This window comes from Rhinopithecus bieti, unplaced genomic scaffold (assembly GCF_001698545.2).
Source record: "Rhinopithecus bieti isolate Rb0 unplaced genomic scaffold, ASM169854v2 scaffold_9383, whole genome shotgun sequence".
In the NCBI taxonomy this organism is placed as follows: Eukaryota; Metazoa; Chordata; class Mammalia; order Primates; family Cercopithecidae; genus Rhinopithecus; species Rhinopithecus bieti.
The window spans coordinates 2,978,879-3,005,074 of record NW_016806471.1 but is presented as its reverse complement, the minus strand read 5'-3'; the positions used below and the strand labels follow the sequence as shown (position 1 = coordinate 3,005,074).

Below are 26,196 nucleotides of genomic sequence, written 5' to 3'. Positions count from 1 at the left end.
ATTGGTGCCCAGATGTAGGTGGCTAAAGTGAGCTGGGAAAGCTAAGTACAGCCCTCCAGTGAAACACAGAAAGTACAAGAGTCCTGAAACAAACTCCAGTCACCCTGTGTCTCTGGGAATCTTCAGAGGTCATCAGGCTGGTGCTTCTATTACGGTTTATGTCCTGGCCAGTTATCCCATGAGACCGCATCTCTTGTTCCATACAGGCATGGACCAAAGGCCTGGGTTCTCCTTGACTCCACTGCTTACTGGATGACCAAGACATTTTCCACATCTATAAACTAGAGGTAATGCTTTAAATGTAATGCTTTAAAGTTGTAAGGGGAGCAACTTCCTTATGGCATATATTTTTGCTTTAATACTATGATCTTTGCTATAACATTGTGGATCAGAATAAGAACTATGTGGCTGAATATTTCCATATCTTTTGTTCAACTGTAGTTGAAGATCTTGTGAGCCTGGGATTAACAGTAATGGCAAAATTTTATTTCCATAAACAGATCTGTATAATTTCTATGGTTAGAAAAAAAAAAAACCCTGTATAATTTGGCATGCTTATTGTTTTGCCTCTGTAACAAATAACTCAGATTCACACTTATTGATAAAGAGTTGTTATCTATTCAAGAAAGATGCCTGAAAGCATCTACTCCTTCTAACTCCTTCACATAGTTTTCGGTTCTGATGTATCCTTAACTGCCTTATCATCTTACACTGAGTGTTAATCTGTAACCCCTGATAAGTCCTTGGGGGTAAAAATCTTAGAATATCTATTTATTGAGTTGTAATGGTGCTTTATATATTCTGGATACCAGACCCTTATCAGATACATGGTTTGAAAATATTTTTTCTCTTTCTATTGGTTGTATTTTCACTTTTTGGAGAATGTGCTTTGAATTATAAAAGTCTTGAATTTTTTATTGTGAAAATTTTAAATTTTGATTATGTCCAATAAATTTGTTTTTTTCAAAAAAGAATCTTAGAATATAACACGAATACACTAGACATATTAAAACATTAAATAATTTTATTCTTTTCTCATTTACAGTAGCCCAGTGGTAAGCATGTTAGAAAACCTGAAGAAATTTAAAAGTTTTTGGTTTACAAATAGCATGTATAAAGATATCTATTCAGATAAACAAAGATCTAATCATTACATTGCCCAGCTTTAAGAATGCCAAAAATAAATAAAATACGGTAAATCAAATGAGAGGGCTAGATGGGTTTATTAAAATTTATTTTAACAATTTTAGCTAACCAGCATGTGCCAATGTAATTCAAGTTACAGTTAGTGCCAGATAATATGACAGAAAACATTGTGTGTGGCTACTTAAGAGTATGCCTCAAACAGATCTTGTTTTGTGCACAGAACAGAGTTGGGGAACACAGCTGGGTTTAGTTTCAATGGTAAGCAGCAACAAAGATCAAGAAAATCCCCAACTTTTCTAGTAACCGCTCTACAATATGAAAAAAAATAGTATCTATCACCGCCTCTTAACAATGGACATCAAAATTGGGATTGTAGGTTTTCTAAGTGCTTGGATAAAAAATGCTAACACAGTTAAGATCCTCGGTTAATTATCTTTGATTTTTCAAAATCCCCAAAACATAAGATATTTTGCTTGCTGGTGCATTAACCCATTAGCAATAACCTGAGCTATCTTTTCCTCACCAAGTATTTTAACAGTGCAAAATGTTAGTAGTCTCAGTAGATGCTGCTCACCATATTCTGTCATTGCAGCCTGATGATGAACCATGTCAGGGAGGTATCACTGCCAAGAAAAATGCACAGCAGCCTAAAAGGTACATGATTCACTAGCATGCCAGGGTGTCAAAAGTAGATAGGCAGTTTTATGCAAAATGTGAAATATATAATTCAAAATGCCCACAAGCTAACAGAAAATACAGTATTGAATCTTTTGATATAAAAACAAATACTTATTTTGCTACTTTGAACAGTACTCCACATGGACAAGCAGATCGCGATGCTCGGTGGCTGGATACTGTATATTGCACTTGGGACATTCCACCAGGCTTTCATTGAGTGCAGCAGTGGGACTTTTGGCAAGGCGGCAACTTTTTCTCTCTTTTCAGTCTCTCCTTGGAAAGTGACTAATGGCTCTGTGATGGCAAACTCATGAAGCTGTTTCTGAAAAACAAGTTTCAAATAATAGAATTTGTAAATAAGGCCCATTGTTCAGCTTTTTTCTGTTTTTTGAGACAGTCTCACTCTGTCACCCAGGTTGGAGTGTAGTGGCACAAACACAGCTCACTACAGCCTCGACCTCCCAGGCTCGAGCAATCCTCACACCTCAGCCTCCTAAGTAGCTGGGACTATAGGCACATGTCACCACGTCTAGATAATTTTTCTATTTTTTTTTTTTTTTTTTTTTTTTTGAGATGGAGTCTCGCTGTGTCCCCCAGGCTGGAGTACAGTGGGGCGATCTCGGCTCACTGCGAGCTTCACCTCCCGGGTTCACGCCATTCTCCTGCCTCAGCCTCCTGAGTAGCTGGGACTACAGGCACCCACTACCGTGCCCAGCTAATTTTTTTGTATTTTTAGTAGAGACAGGGTTTCACCATGGTCTCGATCTCCTGACCTTGTGATCCACCCGCCTCGGCCTCCCAAAGTGCTGGGATTATAGATGTGAGCCACCGTGCCTGGCCAATTTTTCTATTTTTTGTAGAAATAGAAAAATCTGCAAAAAATTAATTCTATGTTGCCCAGGCTGGTCTCAAACTCCTAAGCTCAAGTGATCTGCCCACCTCAGCCTGCCAAAGTGTTGGGATTACAGGCGTGAGCCACTGTACCCAGCCTGTTCAGAAATGTTAACTGTTCCATAGGTATTCTAGCTGCTTCAGCACTGTAGACAGATTTTCTTTTGAATTTCAGCTCCTCAGTATTATGGGGACAATATAGGAGGTAGTTGTGAATTTACCCAGATATCTACTGTAATTACCCAAATTACCCAGAAGTATTGGAGTTGGGTGTGTATATGAATATGTTTTATTAGGACACAGAGTCAAATATTAGGTAGGTCTATATACAAGGCTGATTAAATTTGTTAGTTTTGTAAAACAGAGGCCACCTCAGCAATAAAGTACTATATGGAAACCAAAGGCAGCAAGGAATTTTAGGAGCTCAAACAGCTTATACACAGAAATGACTAAGATATTGTATCATACCTTTGAGACTTTACTTTTTCGTGTTTTTTTCCTAAGAACTTGCAGTAGTTAAAAATGAGTATTTTACAGCACAGTGAAGAGGGTGACCAGCAGGAACAAAGTATAGGAAAATTACAAATTCTTTTGCATACCCTCTGCTCTCTACACTTTGAATGGTCAATAACAAAAATGAATTAGAAATTTTATTTCAAATATTATAAATAGGTAAAATCAATGATATACTTAAGAACAGAGCCAAAATATATTTTCTTTCTTTTATTCATACAGAAGTTACAAATGACTATTATTTTACATTGCTTTCTTTCCTCCTTTGAAAACTGAGGAATCGTATTTGTAACATTTCACCGTCTCCAAGTCTGAATGAAATTTAAAATATGTACTAGTGGAACAGACATATATTCAAATGCAGACCTCCAACAAGTTTGGTCCAGAAGCTTATTAGTAAGGTGAGAATAAGTAAGTGAAAAATCATTTCCTCATAGAAATAATATTATTTAAAAGGTTCATGTTTTAAAAGATTATGTTTTCAGAGTGACTCACACAAACCTCGTAATACATCTAAAAAGCATATGAACAGTAATAGTCCATTATCCCTAAAAACAGCATTTTTTTCTTTTTTTCTTTTTTGAGACAGAGTCTTGCTCTGCTGCCCAGGCTGGAGTGCAGTGGCACAATCTTGGCTCACTGCAACCTCTGCCTCCCGGGTTCAAGTGATTCTCCTGCCTTGGCCTCCCAAGTAGCTGAGGTTACAGGCACGTGCCACCATGGCCAGCTAATATTTTGTATTTTTAGTATAGACAGGGTTTTACCATGTTGGTCAGTTTGGTCTCCAACTCCTGACCTCGTGATCTGCCTGCCTTGGCCTCCCAAAGCGCTGGGATTAGAGGTATGAGCCACCGTGCCCAGCCTTTTTTTCTTTTTTAATAGATAAACACAATTTCAGTTCAGGATTCTGTGACTACCCTCTATTCTACCCTTTCGCCCCCAGCTCAGGCACTACTTAGTGCCTCTAGCATCACAGCAGCTGGGGTATTGGGGGAATGATTCCAGATGTGATCATGTCCCTCTTTCTGGTCCTCTGAATTGATGCTCAAAGGGCAGTTGCTTCAAATGAGGCAGGGGCTCTGCCTACTGATTTGAGATACATCTAGCTGTTCGTTAAGCTGTATCCTTCTAAGTTCAGAACTGATTTGTTATATAAATGGAAAGACGAAGACAAATTTTAGTTTAATCATTCCAGACTCACCAAGGATTCCAACTGCGTTATTTGATTTCTTGCTTTTCGGAGCTCCTTAAGAATTATATGCAATTGATGCTGCATATGTTGACGATCAAGTTTTTCATTTTCAAAGTCTAAAGTACATGCCTGCATCTGGAAAAGGCCCAGGACAAGACCATTACAGCTGATATAGACTGTCTAGTTCTCTTAACTGGATGCTCACATGTTCTTATTAGCACAAGAAGAAAATATTTATTGTACTATTGTAGCAAGAATTCACCTGAGCACCATGAAATGTTGATGAACGAGGCAGCTTATGGCTGAGGATTTGGTTTATCCAAGGAGCAAAGCCAGTGCTGAGGTATAGGTGAGGGAAGAGCAGCTTAAGAAGTTGTTGATTAGAACGACTCCTCCCTATCCACCTTTTTTAAGGGGGAAGAAGAAGGGAAAGAGATAGCTATTCCCTGGTTTGGAATATACTAAATCTCAGCTTTACACCATTTATACTACATTCTGAGACTAAATGGTGTCTCTCCAAGTTCTGCTTGAAGTTATAAGGTAGCCCTAATTAGGAGACATTGTTAGGCTAGGAACTACAGCCACTGGGGAAGAGCAAAATTTGCCAAGGCCAACATCTACCTGTCAAGAAAATTGCCATCTCACCTCAAGAATCTGTTTAGCCTAAGGACAGTAACAGGAATAAGTGGCTAGCAGAGTCTCTTGAAATATCTTTTTTATTGAAGAAAAAAGACTTTTATTGAAGTATTTTAAAGACACTTTTCACAACTTTCAAATGCTTCTCCATAGAACAGCGTAAACATGAGGAAAAACTGCATTTTCTACCTGGCAGAATTGAATTTAGGAGCAACCCCACTGAGTACCTGTTGTTCCAACAGAGCTACCCTTGTTTGTTCTTCTTGCTGCTTTAGCAGAGTTGTGTAAAGAAACTGGACCTGTAGGAGTAAAGAGAACCAATGTTGTCACATCCCACCTTTTCCGGCGTGACCTGGGATGCATGAAAAGCTCACATCACAAGTCTCACATCTCTAACCAGGACAACACCTGCTAGTTGGGGGTGAATCATTCCAGCTGGCCATCTGATGGTTATCTATGCCAGCAGCTAAGCAGTATTCCACCCTTGCCGCGAGTTCCCTGAGGCACACAGACTGAATGCTGATAAACAGCACTGAACTCTGCAGCGGCCACACCCCCTTTCTTGGAGGTTCTGACATTTCTGAGTAGGATAACATGGGTGGCAGTGCTGGGCCCTTAGCCAGAGTTGGAGCAAAATTTAATCAGTGCACTTAATCTCTCCCTAGTATCACTGCTCATGCCTGTAGACAGAAGTGTGAGTGGTAAAGACTAAGATGGTAGGCCGGGCCCGGTGACTTGCACCTGTAATCCCAGCACTTTGGGAGGCCATGGCAGGTGGATCACGTGAGGTCAGGAGTTTGAGACCAGCTTGGCCAACATGGCGAAACCCCATCTCTACTAAAAATACAAAAAATTGGCCAGCCGTGGTGGTGGGTGCCTGTAATCCCAGCTATTCGGGAGGCTGAGGCACAAGAATCGCTTGAACACAGGAGGTGGAGGTTGCAGTCAGCTGAGATTGCGCTATTGCACTCCAGCCTGGGTGACAGAGCAAGACCCTGTCTCAGGAAAAAAAAAAAAAAAAAAAAAAAGACTAAGATGGCAAATGTTATAGATGGACTTGTTACTGTCCCATCACCAGCACTCTCAACTTTTGTAGGACTGTTAAAAATTACTATTAAAAGAGGGGCAATATCTAGCATTTTCCTTGCTTAGTTTACAAAGCACTTTCACCTTCTCTCAACTGACGCTCGCCAAAGCCCTATAGGGCAAGCAGAAGTTATTACTAATTTGACAAGTGAATAACCAGTGAGTAGTTAGAGAAGTTGGGTGATTTGCCTAAGGCCATATATCCTGGACTAGAGACTAGGCATAGATTCCAAATAACGTTCTTTCCATGATTCTAGGCTGACAAGCAAAATCTAAATTAGAGTTCCATCAAAGTAGTGTTCAATTCCAATAATCCTAACGTAGCAACTCCAACATTATTAAGATACTGTAGCATAAGGCTACATAAGAACATGGAAGATGCCATGTGAATTCACTTGAGCACATATCATCACCATTAAGATGCCAGTCTAGGAATCAGCCCTGATTCCTGTCATTACTTCACGTCTTCTTTTGGCTTCTCACATATACTGACCTCCCCCTCACCCAGAGCCTTTGTGTGTATAATTTCCTCCGTTGAGAGGAAGTCACCCACTTCACTGGGTCCTTCTCATCATCATGAGAATTTTCTTTCTTTGTCCAAATGCCATCTCCTCAGAGAGGCCTCCACTGGTCCGCAATTTCCCTTTGTCACATCACCCTGCTACATTTTCTTTAGTTTCCTTACTTATTGTTTATGGTCTGTTTCTGTTCTGGAATATAAACTCCCACGAGGGGCAGGAACTTGTTTTGTCCCTAGCCGGTTCTCTAGTGGTTATATAGTCCCTGACACTTAGAAAGTGTTCAGTGAACACTCTGAATTATGGATCTGGTTAAGCTTACCTGAGATAAGAGCTCTTCGGATCTCTTCTTCTCTTCTTCAAGTTTTCTCCTAGCAATATCATTCTCTTCCCTGAGTCTCTGTATCTTCTCTGTTTTATGCCTATCATCTTCCAGATGTTGCACATCTGCCTTTCTTTGTGAATACAACAGCTGATTTAAATCGTGAACTTCTTTTTGGGTTTCTTCATATTTTCTTCGAAATTCACTCAGTTCAGAACTCAGCTGAGTTATGGTTTGTCGTTCAACCTCAAGATCTTTTTTTGCACTTGCCAAGAGATCGTTGTAACATTTCTGCTTCTCTTCTTGAAGATAACCTATGACAAACAACATTATGGCACAACTCATTTTATAAAATAAATAATATTCCTGAAAAGTGAAACATCAAACATCTAAATGAATCACACTATTTCCTTAGTTTACAACATGAAGAGTCAAGAGATAGGGGCTATTGTTGATATTTGATGAAATAAAAAACAAGTTCAGGTATATTATTTGAAGTTATAAAACTCACAAATAGAAGAACTAAAAACTAACATCTATTTTGTAGGGAGGGAAAGTCTAAAGAAGTTCAATCAACAAATAGGAATACAAGCTCATTATCTGTATATGGAGATAACTATCAAAATTAAAAATAGAAATATTAAGAGCAGTTGCCCTGATGGGAGGAAGAAACGGGAATTAGGATGGGAAAGACAGGGCAAGGCCCTTCTTAACTATTACATTATTCTAACAAGTGCTTATATGGCTTTGATAAAACAGATACACAGAGAAAGAGAGAGAGAGAGAGAGAACTGTATTACTAAAGAAAAGAAATTAGACTTAGCCCATAACTAAAATCCTGTTTTTACATAAACACATATTTTATAGAAGCAACTTTGTGCCATCAGGGCTGACAGCTTTGAAGTGCCTCCAGAGACATTTATAGTTTCTTTTTAGCATCAGCTTTGTTTTAAGTATTCAAATATGATTCTCCAATCTTATGAATCTTATTCCCCTTTCTTTAGACTTCTCTATAAAATTCAAGGCTTTGGTGCCCTCCAAGCTGTCAGTCTTTTAAGGAGAGCTTTGCATGGAGTTTCTCATTTTTTTTTCTTAGCTTATCATCTAGAATTGCTAAACCTATTTCTTCATTTGTAAAATGAAAATACTGACCTTTCCTGCCCCGCCTCTTAGGGTTGCTCGGAAACTCCACTGAGATCTATGTAAGGGAAACTGCAAAGCACTTGGCAAAAACAGAGCATCGTGAATAAGAAATTTCATCTCAGTTCTATACCTGAAGTTCAAATGATTTAAGGATCATCTATAAAAGGCATTCTTTCTCCTGGGGTTGATATGAATAAGTGCTGAAGGGAAGCAAAGTGAAAAGAGAATTGTGACAAGGCCAGCTCTGGGGGAAGTAAAAGCTGGAGAAGGACTTTGAAGAAGGGGAAGGACATTCATGGGTAGAGAAAACTGAATGTGACTTCAGAACTGCCAAAGATCACCCGTTAGCCTGTGTCGGTACTTTCTTTTGATCTGAAAACGTTAGGAAATAAAACTTACGAAAATGGTATTTCTTACTTCAGGGCTACAAGACTTGCTCTTATTTTACTTTCTAACACATATCTATAAAAATCTAAATTTGATGAATCACTGTTTTTGGAAAATGTCAGGCCTATCCCAAGAGAACATTTTTATACCAGTCAGTACCTTCTGATTCAGGATTTTTTGTCTGCTGTGGGAGTGAATGAGCAGCTGTTTCCGTTTTCTTTTCCAACTCAAAGATTTTTGCTAAAAGTCCTTTTACATAGACTTCCCGCTGCTGATCATACACAAGCCACTGCTGATTTTTCTCCAGAGCCTTAATGGGAAGATGAAAGAAAATCAACAGTAAAATACAAAAACAAAATCTTAAAATGGGCAAGAGAGTCCAAGTGATGTAGTCTTTTCCAACAAAAACTCTCTGGCTCATAGACTAATTCTGGGCAACCATTCTATGTTACATGCCTTCAGAATACATAACAACATGACACCGTCATAGTTTATGTAGGATTAAGTTCATTTGTTTGCTTTTTTCAGTACACAACTTGCTTTGTGTGTGCGTACATATCATTCTCTGTAAACTAAAACACCTTTTGTGGCAGACATGGATGTGAACTGCTCAGAACCCCCCTTCAAGAGCCCTGCCCAGTTGGCTGAGTGCAGTGGCTCACGGCTGTAATCCCAGCACTTTGAGAGGCCGAGGCGGGTGGATCACCTGAGATCAGGAGTTCAAGACCAGCCTGGCCAACATGGTGAAACCTTGTCTGTAATAAAATACAAAATTGGCCGGGCGTGGTGGCTCAAGCCTGTAATCCCAGCACTTTGGGAGGCCGAGATGGGCGGGACTCGAGACCTCTGGCTATACATGGTGCAACCCCGCTCTTACCTAAAAAAATTACAAAAACTTACCAGGGCGGACGTGGCGGCGCGCTGCTTACGGCTCCCAGCTACTCTTGGGCGGAGACTGGCAGGCAGCGAGTTATATGGCCGTAAACCCGGGAGCCAGAGCTGTGCAGTGAGCTGAGATCCGGCCACTGCACTCCAGCCGGGTGACAAAGCGACACTCCGTCTCACAAAAAAAAAAAAAGAAATAAAAATACAAAAATTAGCCAGGCATGGTGGCGAGCGCCTGTAATCCTAACTACTCGGTAGGCTGAGGCAGGAGAATCACTTGAACCCGGGAGGTGGAGGTTGCAGTGAGCCAAGATCACGCCACTGCACTCCAGCCTGGAAACTCCAGTGAAACTGTGTCTCTCAAAAAACCAAAAAACAAACAAAAAAGAGGAGCTCTGCCCAGCTGCATGGTGAGTGCTTAGCTGATTAGCTGACAGCCTCCATCTGTTAATTCCTTCAAGTCCCTGTCAGCTTTTGAGCTGAGCTGGGTTGGCCCAGCCAACAACTGAACAAGTGCCTAACTACTGCTGCCCAACAAGGACTCTGATTTGCGGTACTCTCTGCTCTGGAGCCCGCCATGGGGTGACAGAGACGTTGTTAGGTTTTCATAATGGTCTGATGGTCTCCCTGGCATACCTACTTCCTTTTTCCTTGCACAAATCTTGCTCCCCAATAAACTGTTTGCACTCCTAACATCATCTCAGTGTCTTAGAGGATCAAACTTAACAGCTACCATCTCTCTTTACCACCAACTTTCATCCTTTATATGATCCTTTATAACCCCATTGAAAACTCCAAGGTGGGGTCAGTCACCTGTTTGTATAGGGGTTTCATACTTACAGTGAGTTGAATAATGTCCCTCAAAATTCATGTCCACGTGAAACTTCAGAATATGACCTATTCAGAAATGGGGTCTGTGGGCCGGGTACAGTAGCTCAAACCTGTAATCCCAGCAACTTTGGGAGGCCAAGGCGGGCGGATCACTTGAGGCCAGGAGTTCAAGACCAGCCTGGCCAACATGGCAAAACTCTGTCTCTATTTTTTAGCCAGGAATGGTGGCACACACCTATAGTCCCAGCTACTCGGGAGGCTGAAGCAAGAGAATCACTTGAGCCCGGGAGGCAGAGGTTGCAGTGAGCTGAGATCATGCCACTGCACTCCAGCCTGGGCAACAGAGCGAGACTCCAACTCAAAATAATAATAATAATAATTAATTTTTTCAAAAAGGAATCATACATCACTTAAGTATGAGAAACAAAAATACATGTTGAAGATTCAAGGGGTAATATTCTAAAAGGCCACAAGAGGGCGATGCTACCTCAATAAACATTTCCTTATTCCACCTCTTCTCACTGTGTGCGTTGGCTTTCTATCAGTCTCTACATGGATTTGATAGCTATCATAAATATTGATATTAGTTTTGAGTTTTTAGAGTCAAACATCATTATATTTGATATGCTCTCCAGCTTTGTGTCATCTATACATTTGTTAGGCATGCATTTAACAATTTCCTCCAAGTTATCAATAAAAATATAGAACAAAAGTGGGAAAATAAAATGTCCTGTGGAGGCCGGGTGCGGTGGCTCACGCCTGTAATCCCAGCACTTTGGGAGGCTGAGGCAGGCAGATCACAAGGTCAGGAGTTCAAGACCAGCCTGCCAAGATGGTGAAACCCCGTCTCTACTAAAAATAAAAAAATTAGCCGGGCGCAATGGCAGGTGCCTGTAATCACAGCTACTCTGGAGGCTGAGGCAGGAGAATCGCTTGAACCAGGGAGGCAGAGGTTGCAGTGAGCTGAGATCACGCCACTGCACTACAGCCTCAGCGAGAGTGAAACTCTGTCTCAAAAAAAAAAAAAAAAAAAGTCCTGTGGAATGCTATAAAGGTCTTCCCCCAGGTTTGACAAGAATCCACTAAATATTCTGTAGACAAAAATTCCAAACAATGTAGATTAAAATGTTAGCCTGTACTGACGGAATAAAAAATGTAGGTCAATTGACAAAACTGCAGTAGGAATGGTAGATTATAGAAGTATTGTGTCCATGTTAAATTTATTAAACTTGCTATCTGTGCTATAGTTGTGGGCAAGAGTATCCTCATTCTTAAGAAATACGCATTGAAGTCTATTGCCATACCACCCTGAACACGCCTGATCTTGGCTGATCTTGGAAGCTAAGCAGGGTTGAGCCTGATTAGTACTTGAATGGGAGAAGAAATACACATTGAAGTATATGAGTTTAAAGGGCTGTGGATATGTACAATTCATTCTCACATGGTTCAGAAAAAAATACTACATGTATATGTGTGTAGGTGAGGGTTGAAAGAGGAAAAAGAGTGCAAAATGGGGTAACATGTTAACGATGGTTGAATTTTAGTAAAGGCGATATGGACATTATAGGTTATCATACTCATTCTTGTAACTTTTCTGTTAATTTGAATGTTTGCAGACAAATAATTTTAAAATAATTATGATTTATCTTCCCTAAGTTCTATGCTTAAAATTCAGATATTTGAATTTAAGAGCAAGAAACACCTGTTAAAACTGTCTTTTGGCTATTTGGTTTGATCTAGTTTATACTAACATAATTCTTAAATAAATACTAAAAGTACTGACATTTGACAATGCTTACGACATTAACTCTATGTAATTATTTCAACTGTCCGCCAGAGTGAAATGGTAACTGAACAATGACACAACTGGGCCTAAAGAAGGTGTACATAAGTTGTTAGGGCTTATTTAAATATAACAAATACTAATTCTGAAAATACATGGGTAAGCTTCTAACAGGAAGTTTCTGCGAACTTTGAGAGGGTGATGGAACTAGAACTGCTGGGCTCTCAAAAGCCAAATAATGTGCCAGTGTCGGGGCTGCAAGAAGTGAGATGTCTCTTTCCATGCTCCCTAAGTTCTCCAACTACAATTTTCCTCCTGGTATCAAAGATTTGCTGAAATTCCAAAGGGAAAACCAGAGCTAAACCACTTTTTGCTCCTTAAATATAAGTTAATGTTTCTGGCTGGGCGCAATGAGTCATATCTGTAATCCCAGCACTTTGAGAGGCCAAGGCAGGCGGGTCATCTGAGGTCAGGAGTTGGAGACCAGCCTGGCCAACATGGCAAAACCCCGTCTCTACTAAAAATACAAAAATTAGCTGGGCATGGTGGCACACACCTGTAATCTCTGCTACTCAGGAGGCTGAGGTACGAGAATCACTTGAACCCAGGAGGCGGAGGTTACAATGAGCCAAGATCATGCCACTGCCTTCCAACCTGGGTGACAGAGTGAGATTCCATCTCAAAATAATAATAATAATAATAATAATGTTAATGGTTCTGAAAGAGTAGTCCAAGGACCAGCAGCAGCAGCAGCTGGGAACTTACTGGAAATGCAAAAAATCTCAGGCACTACCCCAGACCTAGCATATTAAGAGTCTGTGAATCTTGCTCAGTCTAGAGCACCATTTGTAGAAGAGTTGGGTTAAATTTTACCCCATTTGTATAAAAGCCTTTTTCTAAGACAGAGGAGATAAGCACAATGTGACCCTTAAATAAGCTGAGAAGATAGAACAAAAAGCTTGGGCTTGCATATGCAGTATTTCAAAGTGAATTTCATAAAAAAGAATCATCATTATCTAAAAATACCCTCAGGTGATATCTGAAGCAGTTAGCACCGAGATGCCTAAAAAGCAGATGTAAGCTTCGGATAATGGCATCTATTTTCAGGTACTTTTCTAGAAGAGACACCAGTAAAATTCAAGAAACTTTCCAAGATTCCATCCAGTCATTCTTTCAAATGTTCTAGACACTGAGGATATAGCAGTGTACAAAACATGCAAAAATCCTTCCCTCATATGACTTCTATTCTGATGGGAAGGTCGAACATTAGACAAGAGAAGTTAAATAGATTGTAAATTTAGCCATAGTATGTGGTGAGGAGGGAAAAGCAGGAGAAAGGAATAGGAATTGTCTGGGAGCTATAATTTTAGATAAAGTGGTCAGGGAGCCCCATTCTGTCCACCCCCTGGCCCCAAGAAAGTAGCATTTAAATAAAAACCTGCATGAGGTAGGCAGGAAATCATGAAGACATCTGGGGAAGAGTGTCCCAGGCAGAGGGAACAGAAAGAGAAAAGGTGGTTTATTCAAGGAGTAGCTGGAAAGCCACTGTGGTGGAGGTGGAGTAAATAAAGAGGAATGCAGGAGCTGTGTAAGGTATTTCTAGATATGCGCATCTAATGCGTAGGTGTGGATATACATAGAATAACAAACTTCAGTGTAATAAGACACAGAATTTTTCCTTTTCATTCCAGTTACCTCTAGGTAAATTATGTACTCTGATAAGAGTACTTGGCACCTGGCTAGACATCCAAGAGATTTAAATTCTTCTTTTGAAGATCAAAAAGACTTCAAAGGCTATTTGATAGATGAAGTAAAACAGAAATCTTAAGAACATGCTTATATCAGAAAAGACATGCCAGTAATATTTCTGGAACCAAAATACCAACCTACTGACCTAATACTTAAGTCAGAAACTTTATACTTCATATCTCTAAAACTTGAAAAAAAAAAATACACTGTAAATAGCAGTCCTGTGTCCTCAATTTATTCCATTCCCAACAAAACCCACCAATCCATTTATAAGTTTGAAATAATGCAGCTTTACTATATAATTAAAATAACCTCATATCAAATTCTAGAGAAAAGAAGTACGAAGTGTACAAAGAACATGTTTCCTTTTCAACCTATGAAAGCAAATCTTAGTTTCAAGAGAAGGATTCAAACCAAAGAGAGCATCTTGCATGGATAAACCAAAAAAGAATACACTACACATTAAATTACATTATAATAATAAAATGGAGGCCAGGCACAGTGGCTCACGTCCTTAATCCCAGCACTTTGGGAGGCCGGGGCGGGCGGATCACCTGAGGTCAGGAGTTCAAGACCAGCCTGGCCAACATGGTGAAACCCCATCTCTACTAAAAATAAAAATTAGCCGGGCGTGGTGGTGGGTGCCTGTAATCCCAGGTATTCGGGAGGCTGAGGCAGGAGAGTCACTTGAACCTGGGAGGCGGAGGCTGCAGTGAGCTGAGATCACACCAGTCCATTCCAGCTTGGGCAACAGAGCAAGACTCTGTTTCAAAAAAATAAAAATACCAAAAAAAACAAGAAACAATAAAATGACTGGGCAAATTAGGGAAATTAGATTTAGATAGAAAAGGGATGTTACTGAAGTATTTGGTGGCAGTGATAATTTCTAGGGCTGTCTACCCTACAGAGACCATGCTGCTGGGCACGGTAGCTCATGGCTGTAATCCTAGCAATTTGGGAGGCCAAGGTTGCGGATTTCACTTGAGGTCAGAGAGGTTCAAGACCCCAGCCTGGGCCCAACATGGTGAAACCCCATCTCTAATTAAAAATACAAGGGCCGGCGCGGTGGGCTCAAGCCTGTAATCCCAGCACTTTTGGGGAGGCCAGACAGGCGGATCACGAGGGTCAGGAGGATCCGAGACCATCCTGGGCTAACACGGTGAAAAAACCCGTCTCTTACTAATAAAATACAAAAAAAAGCTAAGCCCGCGCGAGGGTGGGGGCGCCTGTAGTCCAGCTACTCGGGGCTGAGGGCAAGGGAGGAATGTGCCCTGAACCCCGGGAGGCGGAGTTTGCAGTGAGCGGAGATCCGCGGCACTGCCCCACTCCAGGCCGGGCGACAGAGCCGAGACTCCATCTCAAAAAAAAAAAAATAAAAAAAAAATAAATAAAAAAAATACAAAAACTTAGCCAGGTGTGGTGGTTCGTGCCTGTAATCTCAGCTACTCAGGAGGCTGAGGCAGGAGAATTGCTTGAACCCAGGAGACAGAGGTTGCAGTGAACCAAGATCATGCCACTGCACTCCAGTGTGGGCAATAGACCGAGACGTTGCCTTAGAAAACAAAAAAAAGAGAGACCATGCTTAGAGGAAATGATTCTTGAATGTCTAGAAAGAGACTTAAACGAAGCTCACAAACCATTCGGTTTTTCTGTCACAGCACTAACGTTGCCAATTTCTATAAAACTTAAGAATAAGTGAATTAGCCCTCTTTACCCATAACTTAAAAGGAAATAAACTTACATCTTTCAGCTGTATTTCCATTTCATGAATATTATTTATTGATGAGTTGAAGCAGTTTGGAGCCACAGTCTGTAAATAATCCAACATTAGTTAACATCAGACATTCCACAATAGAAGTTGCCTCATTATATTCAGTTCCGTAATAATACAGTATACCTCATGGGAACATCCTGAAATCCAGATCTAGGCTGGGTGCGGTGGCTCACACCTATAATCCCAGTACTCTGGGAGGTTCAGGAGGGCGGATTACTTGAGGTTAGGAGTTTGAGACCAGTCTGGCCAACATGGCGAAAACCTGTCTCTACTAAAAATACAAAAAGAAAACTTAGCCGAGCGTGGTGGCCTGTGCTTATAATCCCAGCTACTCGGGAGGCTGAGGCAGGAGAATCGCTGGAATCCGGGAGGCAGAGGTTGCAGTGAGCCGAGATCATGCCACTGAACTCCAACCTGGTCAACAGAGTAAGACTCTGTCTCAAAAAAAAAAAAAAAAAAAAAATCCAGATCTAGTAGATGGTGGTAAACCATCAAGTCAGGTGAGAGTTACCAGAGATAACCATTGTCAAAATTAAGATCTCCTAAAGTTTCCCAGACTGGAAACCCTGAGATTTTCTATCTAATCTGACTTCTGTGGTCCTCTGGACCCCCCAGGATTGCCAGAATAGCCCTCAGTGCATATGAATAGCCCAGTGATTTTTACCAAAAAGACAAACACAGAACAATTAGGCTATTTAAACGACATCTAGAAAACATTAAATTGTCAAACAAAAGGTAAAAATTTTTTCCTAGGATCATGTTTTGTATTACTAATAGTATTCATTAGGCCAGGCGCAGTGGCTCACACCTGTAATTCCAGCTCTTTGTGAGGCCGAGGCGGGCGGATCACAAGGTCAGGAGTTCGAGACCAGCTTGGCCAACATGGTGAAACCCCGTCTCTACTAAAAATACAAAAATTAGCCAGGTATGGTGGCGCACGCCTGTAGTCCCAGCTACTCGGGAGGCTGAGGCAGAAGCATCACTTGAACCCGGGAGAAGGAGGTTGCAGTGAGCCAAGATTGGGCTTACGTCTGTAATCCCAGCACTTTGGGAGGCCGAGGCAGGCAGATCACCTGAGGTCAGGAGTTCAAGACCAGCCTGGCCAACATGGTGAAACCCCATCTCTACTAAAAATACAAAAATGACTCCAGCCTGGGCGACAGAGTGAGACTCCATCTCAAAAAAAAAAAAAAAAAAAGTATTAATTATTAGTTAGTATTAGTTCATATAGATTATATGGGACTCAAAAATTATTTCTCACCTCTTTTCATTTTCTCAGAGGAATAAAAGAGACGTAGGTGACTAGGTAGCCAGGCTGGCCAACAAACATAGAAAAAGCTGTATTTCAGTCTTTTAATAGCTATAAGAGACTTGTGAATACTGGCAAAGAAGCTCAAAAAAATTATTTTTCTCCAAAGATGCTCTATTCATTCACTTTAATATGTAGCCCTTTCTCTCTCTCAATTCAGTCCTCGAGGTGGAAACTATGACAAAGATAGTTCTCCAAACCCCTTTCCTTTTACCCTGGGCACACTATAGACTATGATTCAGCCTCCCCTGTGGTTAGTGGAGCCACGTTCCAGTGGAATGTGAGCAGAGGTGAGATATGTCAATACCAGGCCTGGCCCCAGAACCCTCCTAGGCAGTACTCCACAGGCTCCATCTCACAGCTACATACAGAGGTCTTGGTGGGGGCCCCATCCTAAAGGAAGGTGGAGCCACTAGAAGGAAGGAACCTGGAGTCAAATGACTCTGTGGAGCAAAGCTTCCTCCACTCCAATCTGGACTAGACTGGCATGAGAGAAAAATAAACATTTGTTGTGTAATACACTGATATTTGGAAGTTGTTATAGAAGTCAGACATGCTAGTTAAATACAGAAATCAATATGGGTAGCCCACAAAATTATTATAAGAATACAACTTTAAAAATTATAATTTCAGGCCAGGTGCGGTGGCTTACGCCTGTAATCCCAGCACTCTGGGAGGCCGAGGTGAGCGATCACCTGAGGTCAGGAGTTCAAGACCAGCCTGGCCAACATGTTGAAACCCCGTCTCTACTAATAATACAAAAATCAACAGGGCATGGTGGCAGGCGCCTGTAATCCCAAATACTTGGGAGGCTGAGGCAGGAGACTTGCTTGAACCCAGGTGGAGGTTGCAGTGAGCTGAGATTGCGCCATTGTACTCAAGCCTGGGCAGCAAAATGAGACTGTCTCAAAAAATAAAAAATAAATAAAAATTTTAAAAATTATAATTTCTACCAAGCCTGTATTTCACATTCCAAAAGTGGAGAAACTAACTCTTGAACTTCAAAGAAAAATTTTAGTCAGCTACTTTGAATCTGACTGTAATGTTTTATGAGTTTCAGTTCCGTGGAAATTCTCTAGAAAACTTTGCCTTTTGCACTCATCTGCAGAAACACTCAAACGCCCATCTATGAAATACACATAAACATATAGGTCTGACCACTATCTCCCCTAAATGGGAAATAAAGTACAGCGAAAGATCCTTAACAGCACTGAGATATATTTGAAAGCTATAGATTCTCTTCTACAGATGAGTGGTTTTTTTTGTTGTCTTTTTTTTTTTTTTTGAGACAGAGGCTCACTCTGTCACCCAGGCCGAAGTGCAGTGGCACTATCTCAGCTCACTGCAACCTCCATCTCTCAGGTTCAAGCGATTCTAGTGCCTCAGCCTCCTGAGTAGCTGGGATTACAGGCATGTGCCATCACGCCCGGCTAATTTTTGTATGTTTAGTAGAGATGGGGTTTCACTGTGTTGGCCAGGCTGGTCTCAAACTCCTGACCTCAGGTGATCCACCCGCCTTGGCCTCCCAAAGTCCTGGGATTATAGGCGTGAGCCACCATGCCCAGCCTATAGATGATATTAATGTTAGTATTATCGAATGTCCAAATCTCCAAAAGAATCAAAGGTCTGATCAATAAGTAACCATTTACTGAGCACCTACTGTATATTAGGCACTATGTGAGGCAATTTACACACATTATCACATTTACTTATCAGTATTCCTATCCGGATTTTACTGATGTGGAAACTCAGGTTTAGCTTATATGTTTTAAAAAAAAAGAAACTAAGATTTAGGACAGGGGTCTGGAGAAGTCTAGTATTGTCTCTAAGGCTATAAAGGTTAACAAATTTGTTCAGAGTCACAGAGCTGGCAAGTACAAAACCAAAATCTGAACTCACATGTCTACTTCTATATCCTTGTTCTTTCTAGGACACTAGTGCCTCTCAAACAAAAGGGGGAGAAAATGCAAGAGCAGTTAGGAAAAGTATATTTGATATTATAATTGTATGTTTCAAATATGAAAAATAACCAAAAAAATGAAGCCTACTGTTTTCATGATACAAACTACAGAAATAAGAACTCAAAAAAAAAACCTTGGTAATTGTAAATACACGGTAGATTTTGTCTTCTGAATATTCCTCCAGGCAAATTAATGGTACAAGGAGTGGAGGGTACCATATTAACTATTTTTGCTTATAGAGAAGGGACTGGGCTATTAAAAAAAAAGTCAAGTGACCTGTTAGTACACTATACTAATCATTTGTCTCATCATTTGGGAGGCATGTATTAACAAACTCATTCTTCCTAAGAATTACAAACTGTATCAGAAAGAAAAAAAAAAAAATCTGGGTTTAAAGAAATGATTAGCACCTGTGATAAACGAAGTGCACTGGTTTTGCTTTCAAGTTCAGCAATTCGTGAGGTTGCAGCAGACAACTGTTGTTTCAATACATCTTTCTCTTCAGATAAGGCTTTCAGTACCTGCTCCCTCCTTTCACCTTCTTTTGTTATCTCCTCCAGCTGTTCAAGCAATGTGGTAGTACTATACCTGGCCTTCAGTTGGCCTCTGAGTCGCTGTATTTCTTTGTCGTTCTCTGTGAGTTGATAAGCATTCTTCTCCTTCTCAGCCTCAAGGACTCGAATTTTCTAGATATAAACTAAGAAGAATCTTAGAACAAAGCCAGGTCAAACATCTAGCTAAACAATATATACTTCAACAAGCATTTATGAAGCATTTATTATATATCAAGTCAGCATTATGCTAAATACCAGGGCCAAAAAAGAGAGGAAGTCAAAGTTTTATGTTCAGATAGCTCACAGAGAAGTAAGTCAATGTATTAATGCGACATTGTAAGTGCTGTAGTTAAGATAGATTAAAAAATGGGCACAGACATGAAGAAAGGAGAAACCACCTCTATCAAGGGTGGTGAGAGAAAGCTAGAGAAGGGCTAGCTCTCCCGTGAGTATTTGGTAATCATTCTCCCATTAATACTGGATCTTGTAAAAACTAAAAGCTAAAAGTGGGTCACACAAGATATACATGCTCATTAATGAACTTGAATCAGTGGAACTTAAAAGTTACAGAATATTTCAGCAGGAGAGGGATGCATTCATTAACCTGCTTACTTTTGATAAATGATTCCATATTGAATCTAGAAGGTGATCTCTAAAGGAATGCTTAACATCTTCAAAAATTCACAAGATATGTAAACTGCTGCTGGCATAAAGGAAAAAGTCAAATAAAAAGATAATAGAAATAAATATTAAAAGTATAGGCTAACAGGGTCAAAACAGCATGAAGTTAAAACCTGCATTTAGGAAGGAAAAAGCAGCAGTTGTTCAAATACAAAATGGGGAAAATTTAAGTTTAAGAGGATGGTTATTCATTTGAAAATGAGAGGATTTTAGTTGGTCACAAGCTTAACTCAAATCAGTAGTATGGGACAGATACAGAGTCGTACAATTTTAGGCTTTAATGGAGTATAGTATCCAGCTAAGTAGATGTAACACTACTATTTCAATGTGTTTGCCAGAACATATTTAGGATAATGTGTTCAATTCTAAGTGCATAAATCAGGAGGGATATGAATAAACTAAAAATTGTTCAAGATGATAAGCCAGAAAAGCTGAAGAATATGAGCTTGGTCTGCAGAAAAGTTAAGAGGAAGCAAAATTTCCTTACATATCTAATAAGTTGCCAGTTTGCGTAGGAAAAATAAGACTTGTTCTGTGTAACCTTAATAGGCACAATTAGAACAAATGGGTAGAAGTCATAGGAAGTTTAATTTCAATTGATTATAAAGGAACAAAGTACCCAGTGCTTCTCAAAAAGTGGAATGAAATGGAAAGCTGTCTCTCAGGGAGGCAATAAGATTCCTTCACCAGATTGCAAAATAACCTTCATATCTGTGGACTGGTGATGACTGTGTTCTCAATGCTTGAAAAAGCATTTACCTCAATGTATGTTGTTACAAAAAATAAACCAGTTTTATTATGTGCCTGTTTAGAGAATTTAAAGAAATCAAATGGTATAGTGTTTAACCATTTATTTTGTTTTATTTTATTTTATGTATTTATTTTTTGAGACGGAGTCTCGCTCTGTCACCCAGGCTGGAGTGCAGTGGTGCGATCTCGGCTCACTGCAACCTCTGCTTCTTGGGTTCAAGGGATTCTCCTGCCTCAGCCTCCCGAGTAGTTGGGATTACGGGGGCATACCACCACACCTGGCTAATTTTTGTATTTTTCGTAGAGACAGGGTTTTGCCATACTGGCCAGGCTGGTCTTGAACTCCTGACCTCAGGTGATTCGCCTGCCTCAGCCTCACAATGTGCTGGGATTACAGGCGTGAGCCACCATGCCCGGCCTTAACCATTTATTTTCTAAATACAAACAATAAAAGCACTTTTGCAAAATAATTAAATCCAAATTTGTGATTATATTTATGATTACATTTTAAGTCCCTCTAGTTCTAAGTTCCTAACTTCTTTACTGTCTATGCCATAACAAATTATAAATTAGTGAATCTGAAATATAGTTGAACAGAGTATAAATACCAACACATCTAATAATTTTTTCTTCAAAAGCCTGAAAACCAGAATTACTTGGAAAGCAGCCAATATGCATGATAAAATATGTTTTAAACAAGGAAATTTGAACACTATTTAATACTCTGAAATGGACAGATTTGATTTTTTACATTTAGTAAATTAACAGGAAAACCAGATTATATAACTGTTGGGTAAATATTTTCTCTTCTCCCACAGTAAAAAAGAGACATAAGCCCAGCACAGTATCCTTAAAGTACATCAACAAGTAATACAGTACTCCAAAAAAGCATGGAATGGCCAGACACAGAGGTTCACACCTGTAATTCCAGCACTTTGGGAGGCCCAGGCAGGAGGATTGCCTAAGGCCCAGAGTTTGAGGCTGCAGTGAGCTATGATCAAGCCACTGTATTCCAGCCTGGGCAAGAGTTGAGATCCAGTCTCAAAAAAAAAAAGTATGGAAAATCGAATGCTTCTAAGTTACGCTATCAATTTAAAAATGGCAAAAATAGCCAGAATGTTCCACAATCTTAAATACAGCATAACAAAAGTTATCAAGAATATTCATTATCAAGAAGCTATAGGAAAAATGATGGATTAGGTTATTACTTTGTTTTAAATAACTGAAAAACAGACCATACTAAAGGTGAAACAGACCATGTGAAAGGTGCAAAACTATTAATCACAATGTCTTTATTTCCAGAACAAACTCAATACCTGGTAACCTAAAAACACATACTCAATTACATTTAAAAGGTAAGAGGTTAGTAATGACTAAAGTACATCTAAGACTTGGCAAAGTAGGAATTTAAGATTCTAAACCCAAGGTCAGCTTTCCAAAACTAATCAAATGGACAAGACAGGGAACACGGCAAGAGTAAAAAGGTAGCATCAGGAAATCTTCATGCATCGCTTTCTTGGAGAGCTTACAATTTAAAGGATCAGAAGACCATTTACCTCCAGAAGTCTGTGTCTCTCTTTATCAGTCAGCTTTCCTTTCCCACTTGTGATTTCATCCACCGATGTCTTTAAATGAGCAATTTCTCCCTTTAATTTTTCTAATGTAGTTTCAGATTTGGAGTTACTAGGCTTCGATCCCCACTTACTTTTAATTAAATCTTTGGTACTTCTGGAAGACATCTCTGAAATGGTCTGTAAAAATAAAAATCAACTGTATAAGTCTGAGTTTAAAAATTTAAATCTCAAGTTTGAAACAGGTCTAATAACCTATCTGCTGTAAATAGAAATGATATATCCAAACCAGCAGGATATGGAGAAAGATGGATGGAGGCTTCTGGGGTATTGTAACTTTTTTTTTTTTTATCTCAGTTGTACTTAAATGGGAGTATTCACCTTCTAAAATATGTCAACTTGGGCCGGGTATAGTGACTCACGCCTGTAGTCCCAGCACTTTGGGAGGCCAAGGTGGGTGGATCAAGAGGTCCGGAGTTCAAGACCAGTCTGGCCAACATGTTTGAAACCCCGTCTCTACTAAAATTAAAAAAATTAGCAGGGCATGGTGGTGGGCGCCTTTAATCCCAGCTGCATGGGAGGCTGAGGCAGGAGAATCACTTGAGCCCGGGAGGTGGACGTTGCAGTGAGCCAAGATCGCACCACTGCATTCCAGCCTGGGTAACAGAGCAAGACTCCATCTCAAAAACAAACAAAAAAAAAATGTCAACTTGTACATTTATGTTTTGTGTGGTGTTTTATATGTGTAATTCTTCAGTTAAAAAGTTTTGTTTAAAAAACAATGAAGGGGTCCCCAACCATTAAATAAAGCCTGAAAGAAGTAGGTCACTATCAAGGACATATCTTGGCCCAAAATAAAAAAGCTGTTGGTAAATAATGTAATTTTGAGTATATAGGCACTGAACTGTCATTACTCAACATAGGTCCTCTGTTTTAGAAGATAGCCTAGTTCAGATTTATCTTAATAGTCATTTGAGAGAGCACAGTGGGAAAAAGTGAAGAGAACCTAAAATAAGACATTTACAGGAAAAGAGGCATAACATTCAGGGGAGTCAGGCATGAAAGGAATTAAGAATAAGGGGCCAAATTAAGTACGGAGAAACTCAGTATCTGCTAACAGTACTAGATGACAGTTTAGAAACAAGTATATCATATAAACTTTAGCAGGCAAAAATCTAGTGAGGCATACAATGCATATAAATAGTATACAAAAGTAACTCTAATTAGGGAGGTTAAAAAACATTTTTCCACTTCATGCATCCCAAGATAAAATAATGGCAATGTGATTAAAGGATATAAAGGAGTATGAGCCCATTAGTGCATTCAAAAATTACTATAGAGCCTACTATTTACCAGGTATCCTAATACATGCTGGATGTAAACAGGTTTAAAAAAAAAAAAAAAGACATGTTCCCCGATGTCACGGGGCTTTCAGTGTAGTACAGGCAGGCAATAACAAGGAAACAAACAAGGGTTCATGAATTTTCAAACTGTAATAAATATTACACAGGAGAAGTACAGAGATAAATGATATTAGTAAAATAGGAGAGACCCCTTAGAATGGCAGCGAAGTGACTTTTAAGATTGTCCTGTGTGAAATCAGAACGTCTAAACATATTAGCACTGTGGAGACTGAGAAGAAACCATCCATCCAAAGGTTAGTCCTGGATTTTTGCCATTGTAAAGTGAAAGATTAAGGTAGCTTATCCATCAGCTGAAGAAATGCAAGCTTATGGCGTCTCTCAGTCACCTACTGCCACAGGAAGTTCTTTCCTATGTGTTTCTGTTGATAACACACTGTTGACTTGATATCGTGGGTCGTAGGACAGAAAACTACTTTGCTACCAAGTCATTGGGACACAGAATGATGGAAATATAGATCTGCAGAACGTGAAAGAACCCCGAAACATCGGCTTCCTAATCTTTGGACAGAAACTCTGGCAGTGAATGAATGACTACCGTTTCTAGCCTCTGGCCCAGACGGTTTGGATCTACCCCACCACCTAGTCCCACCAACCTCCTTTCCCTGTATTTTCTCTCTTTTTTTTTTTTTTTTTTTGGCGGGGGTGGGAGGTTAGGGGCGGCAGACTTAGGGGCGGCAGAGTCTTGCTCTGTCGCCCAGGCTGGAGTGCAGTGGCACGATCTCGGATCACTGCAACCTCCACCTCCCGGGTTCAAACGATTCTCCTGCCTCAGCCTCCTGAGTAGCTGGGACTACAGGTGCGCGCCACCACGCCCGGCTAATTTTTGTATCTATTAGTAGAGATGAGGTTTCACCATATTGGTCAGGCTAGTCTCGAACTCCTGACCTCAAGTGATCTGCCCGCCTCGGCCTCCCAAAGTGCTGGGATTACAGGGGTGAACCACCGCATGCTGTATTTTTCCCTGTATTTCCTATTCCAGTCATCCACAAGGTTCCCACAATTCAAACCTTCCTCAGCATGCCTTCCCTCTGTGAACTCTAATAAATGATATAGCTGTCCCACCCCCCACCCCCACACAATCTGGTTCCCAATTACACTCCCCGCTAACCTTTTATTTTTTTCAATTGTTCAACTGTTGTTTCAAGGACTGCACTTCGATTTTTTTTTGGTCACCCACAGAGCCTAACAGCAAGCGCTCAGAAATGATTGGCTGATTGGCTGAAGTGACCTCATGCTGGACAGGAGGTGACAAAACAAGCGCTTCCATCCAGTAAACTGTACGAGGCATCAATTACAAGCCGCATATTCTACAAGGCGACGCCAATCTTTAAAAATTCCCCCATAAAATCTCACTTGAGAAGACAGAGAGGAAAAGAGAAACTGCAAAAAAAAAAAAAAAAAAAGCCACTAGGTTTCTCAACTCTAAAATAAAGATGTTTGAGGAAGACACAAGTAAAGTGCTTGCCAATCGGAAAAAGTCGTCCTAACGAAAGACCTTGGCAAGTCACTTGGCCTCTCTGGGCCTATCTGTAAGGAGATGATACCCACCGCCAAGTCCAAAGGAGCGATCAAGAGAGAACGGTCTTGAGGCGCCCAGCCGGGTGCTAGGCACGAAGTGAGCGCCAGGGAAAAGGACTGTTATCAGGGCGGGCAGAGATTGAATCCCGTGGACGCGATCTGCCCACTGACCTACCCTCCCTGGCGGTCTGGACCGGCCCGGCCCCGGGGCTGCGGGTCCTGGCCGCCCCTCGCCACTCTCCGCGGTCGCCTCCCTTGGGCCAGCCAAGCAGCTGAAGCGAAGCCCGGCGCTCGAGTCGGCCGAATCACACCATCAGGCGCGGATGCCGCTTCCGGGAGTTTGAATCCCGCGGCTGCAGGGCGGGGCACGTCACTGCCGGCTGGGCGCGGCCCGCAGGAAGGAGGAGCAGGACGCGCGAGGCGGGAACGCGGCGCCCCGATTGGCTGCCGCCCTTAAGGGGCGGGGATTAAACCTGGGGGCGGGCCGAGGAGGGGCGGGGGCCGCGGGGCGGGACCGAGGGCTGGAACACCCTCTCCCCGGTCTGGGGCTAATTCTGGGGCTCGGGGATTCTCTGCGGGCTCAGACCTAAACAAGCTTGGTGTCACGCAGTCAGGGGCTGGTTTTGTGTTTATACGCTTTTAGGAGGAAGCAAATTGCTATTTTTGATGAGATAAAACCAGTGACAGGGATGAACTAGTTCTGCGCTCTTGAGCATAGTTTATCCCTGCGTGAAGTGCGGCCCCTCCTGCCCTGGGACACCGGGATTTCACAAAGGAGCACAGCCCCCTTGTCATCCCCTCGGGTATCACTCTGTCGCCCACGCTGGAGTGGAGTGGTGCAGTCATAGCTCACTGCAACCTCAGTCTCCCGGGTTCAAGCGATCCTCCTGACTC

At 41.0% G+C, this 26,196-nt stretch overlaps 1 protein-coding gene across 1 annotated transcript; it reads right to left on the bottom strand.

Moving 5' to 3' along the window:
* Positions 1 to 1,004: 1,004 nt before the first annotated feature.
* On the bottom strand, positions 1,005 to 25,666 carry CEP55 (centrosomal protein 55). Its single transcript, XM_017876765.1, is given in 10 exon segments — positions 1,005 to 2,056; positions 2,059 to 2,146; positions 4,430 to 4,555; positions 5,284 to 5,355; positions 6,983 to 7,296; positions 8,672 to 8,822; positions 15,502 to 15,570; positions 19,215 to 19,490; positions 22,346 to 22,540; positions 25,333 to 25,666. Coding segments are annotated over 9 exon segments (1,392 nt in total). The 5' UTR covers positions 22,529 to 22,540; positions 25,333 to 25,666; the 3' UTR covers positions 1,005 to 1,943.
* Positions 25,667 to 26,196: the final 530 nt, after the last annotated feature.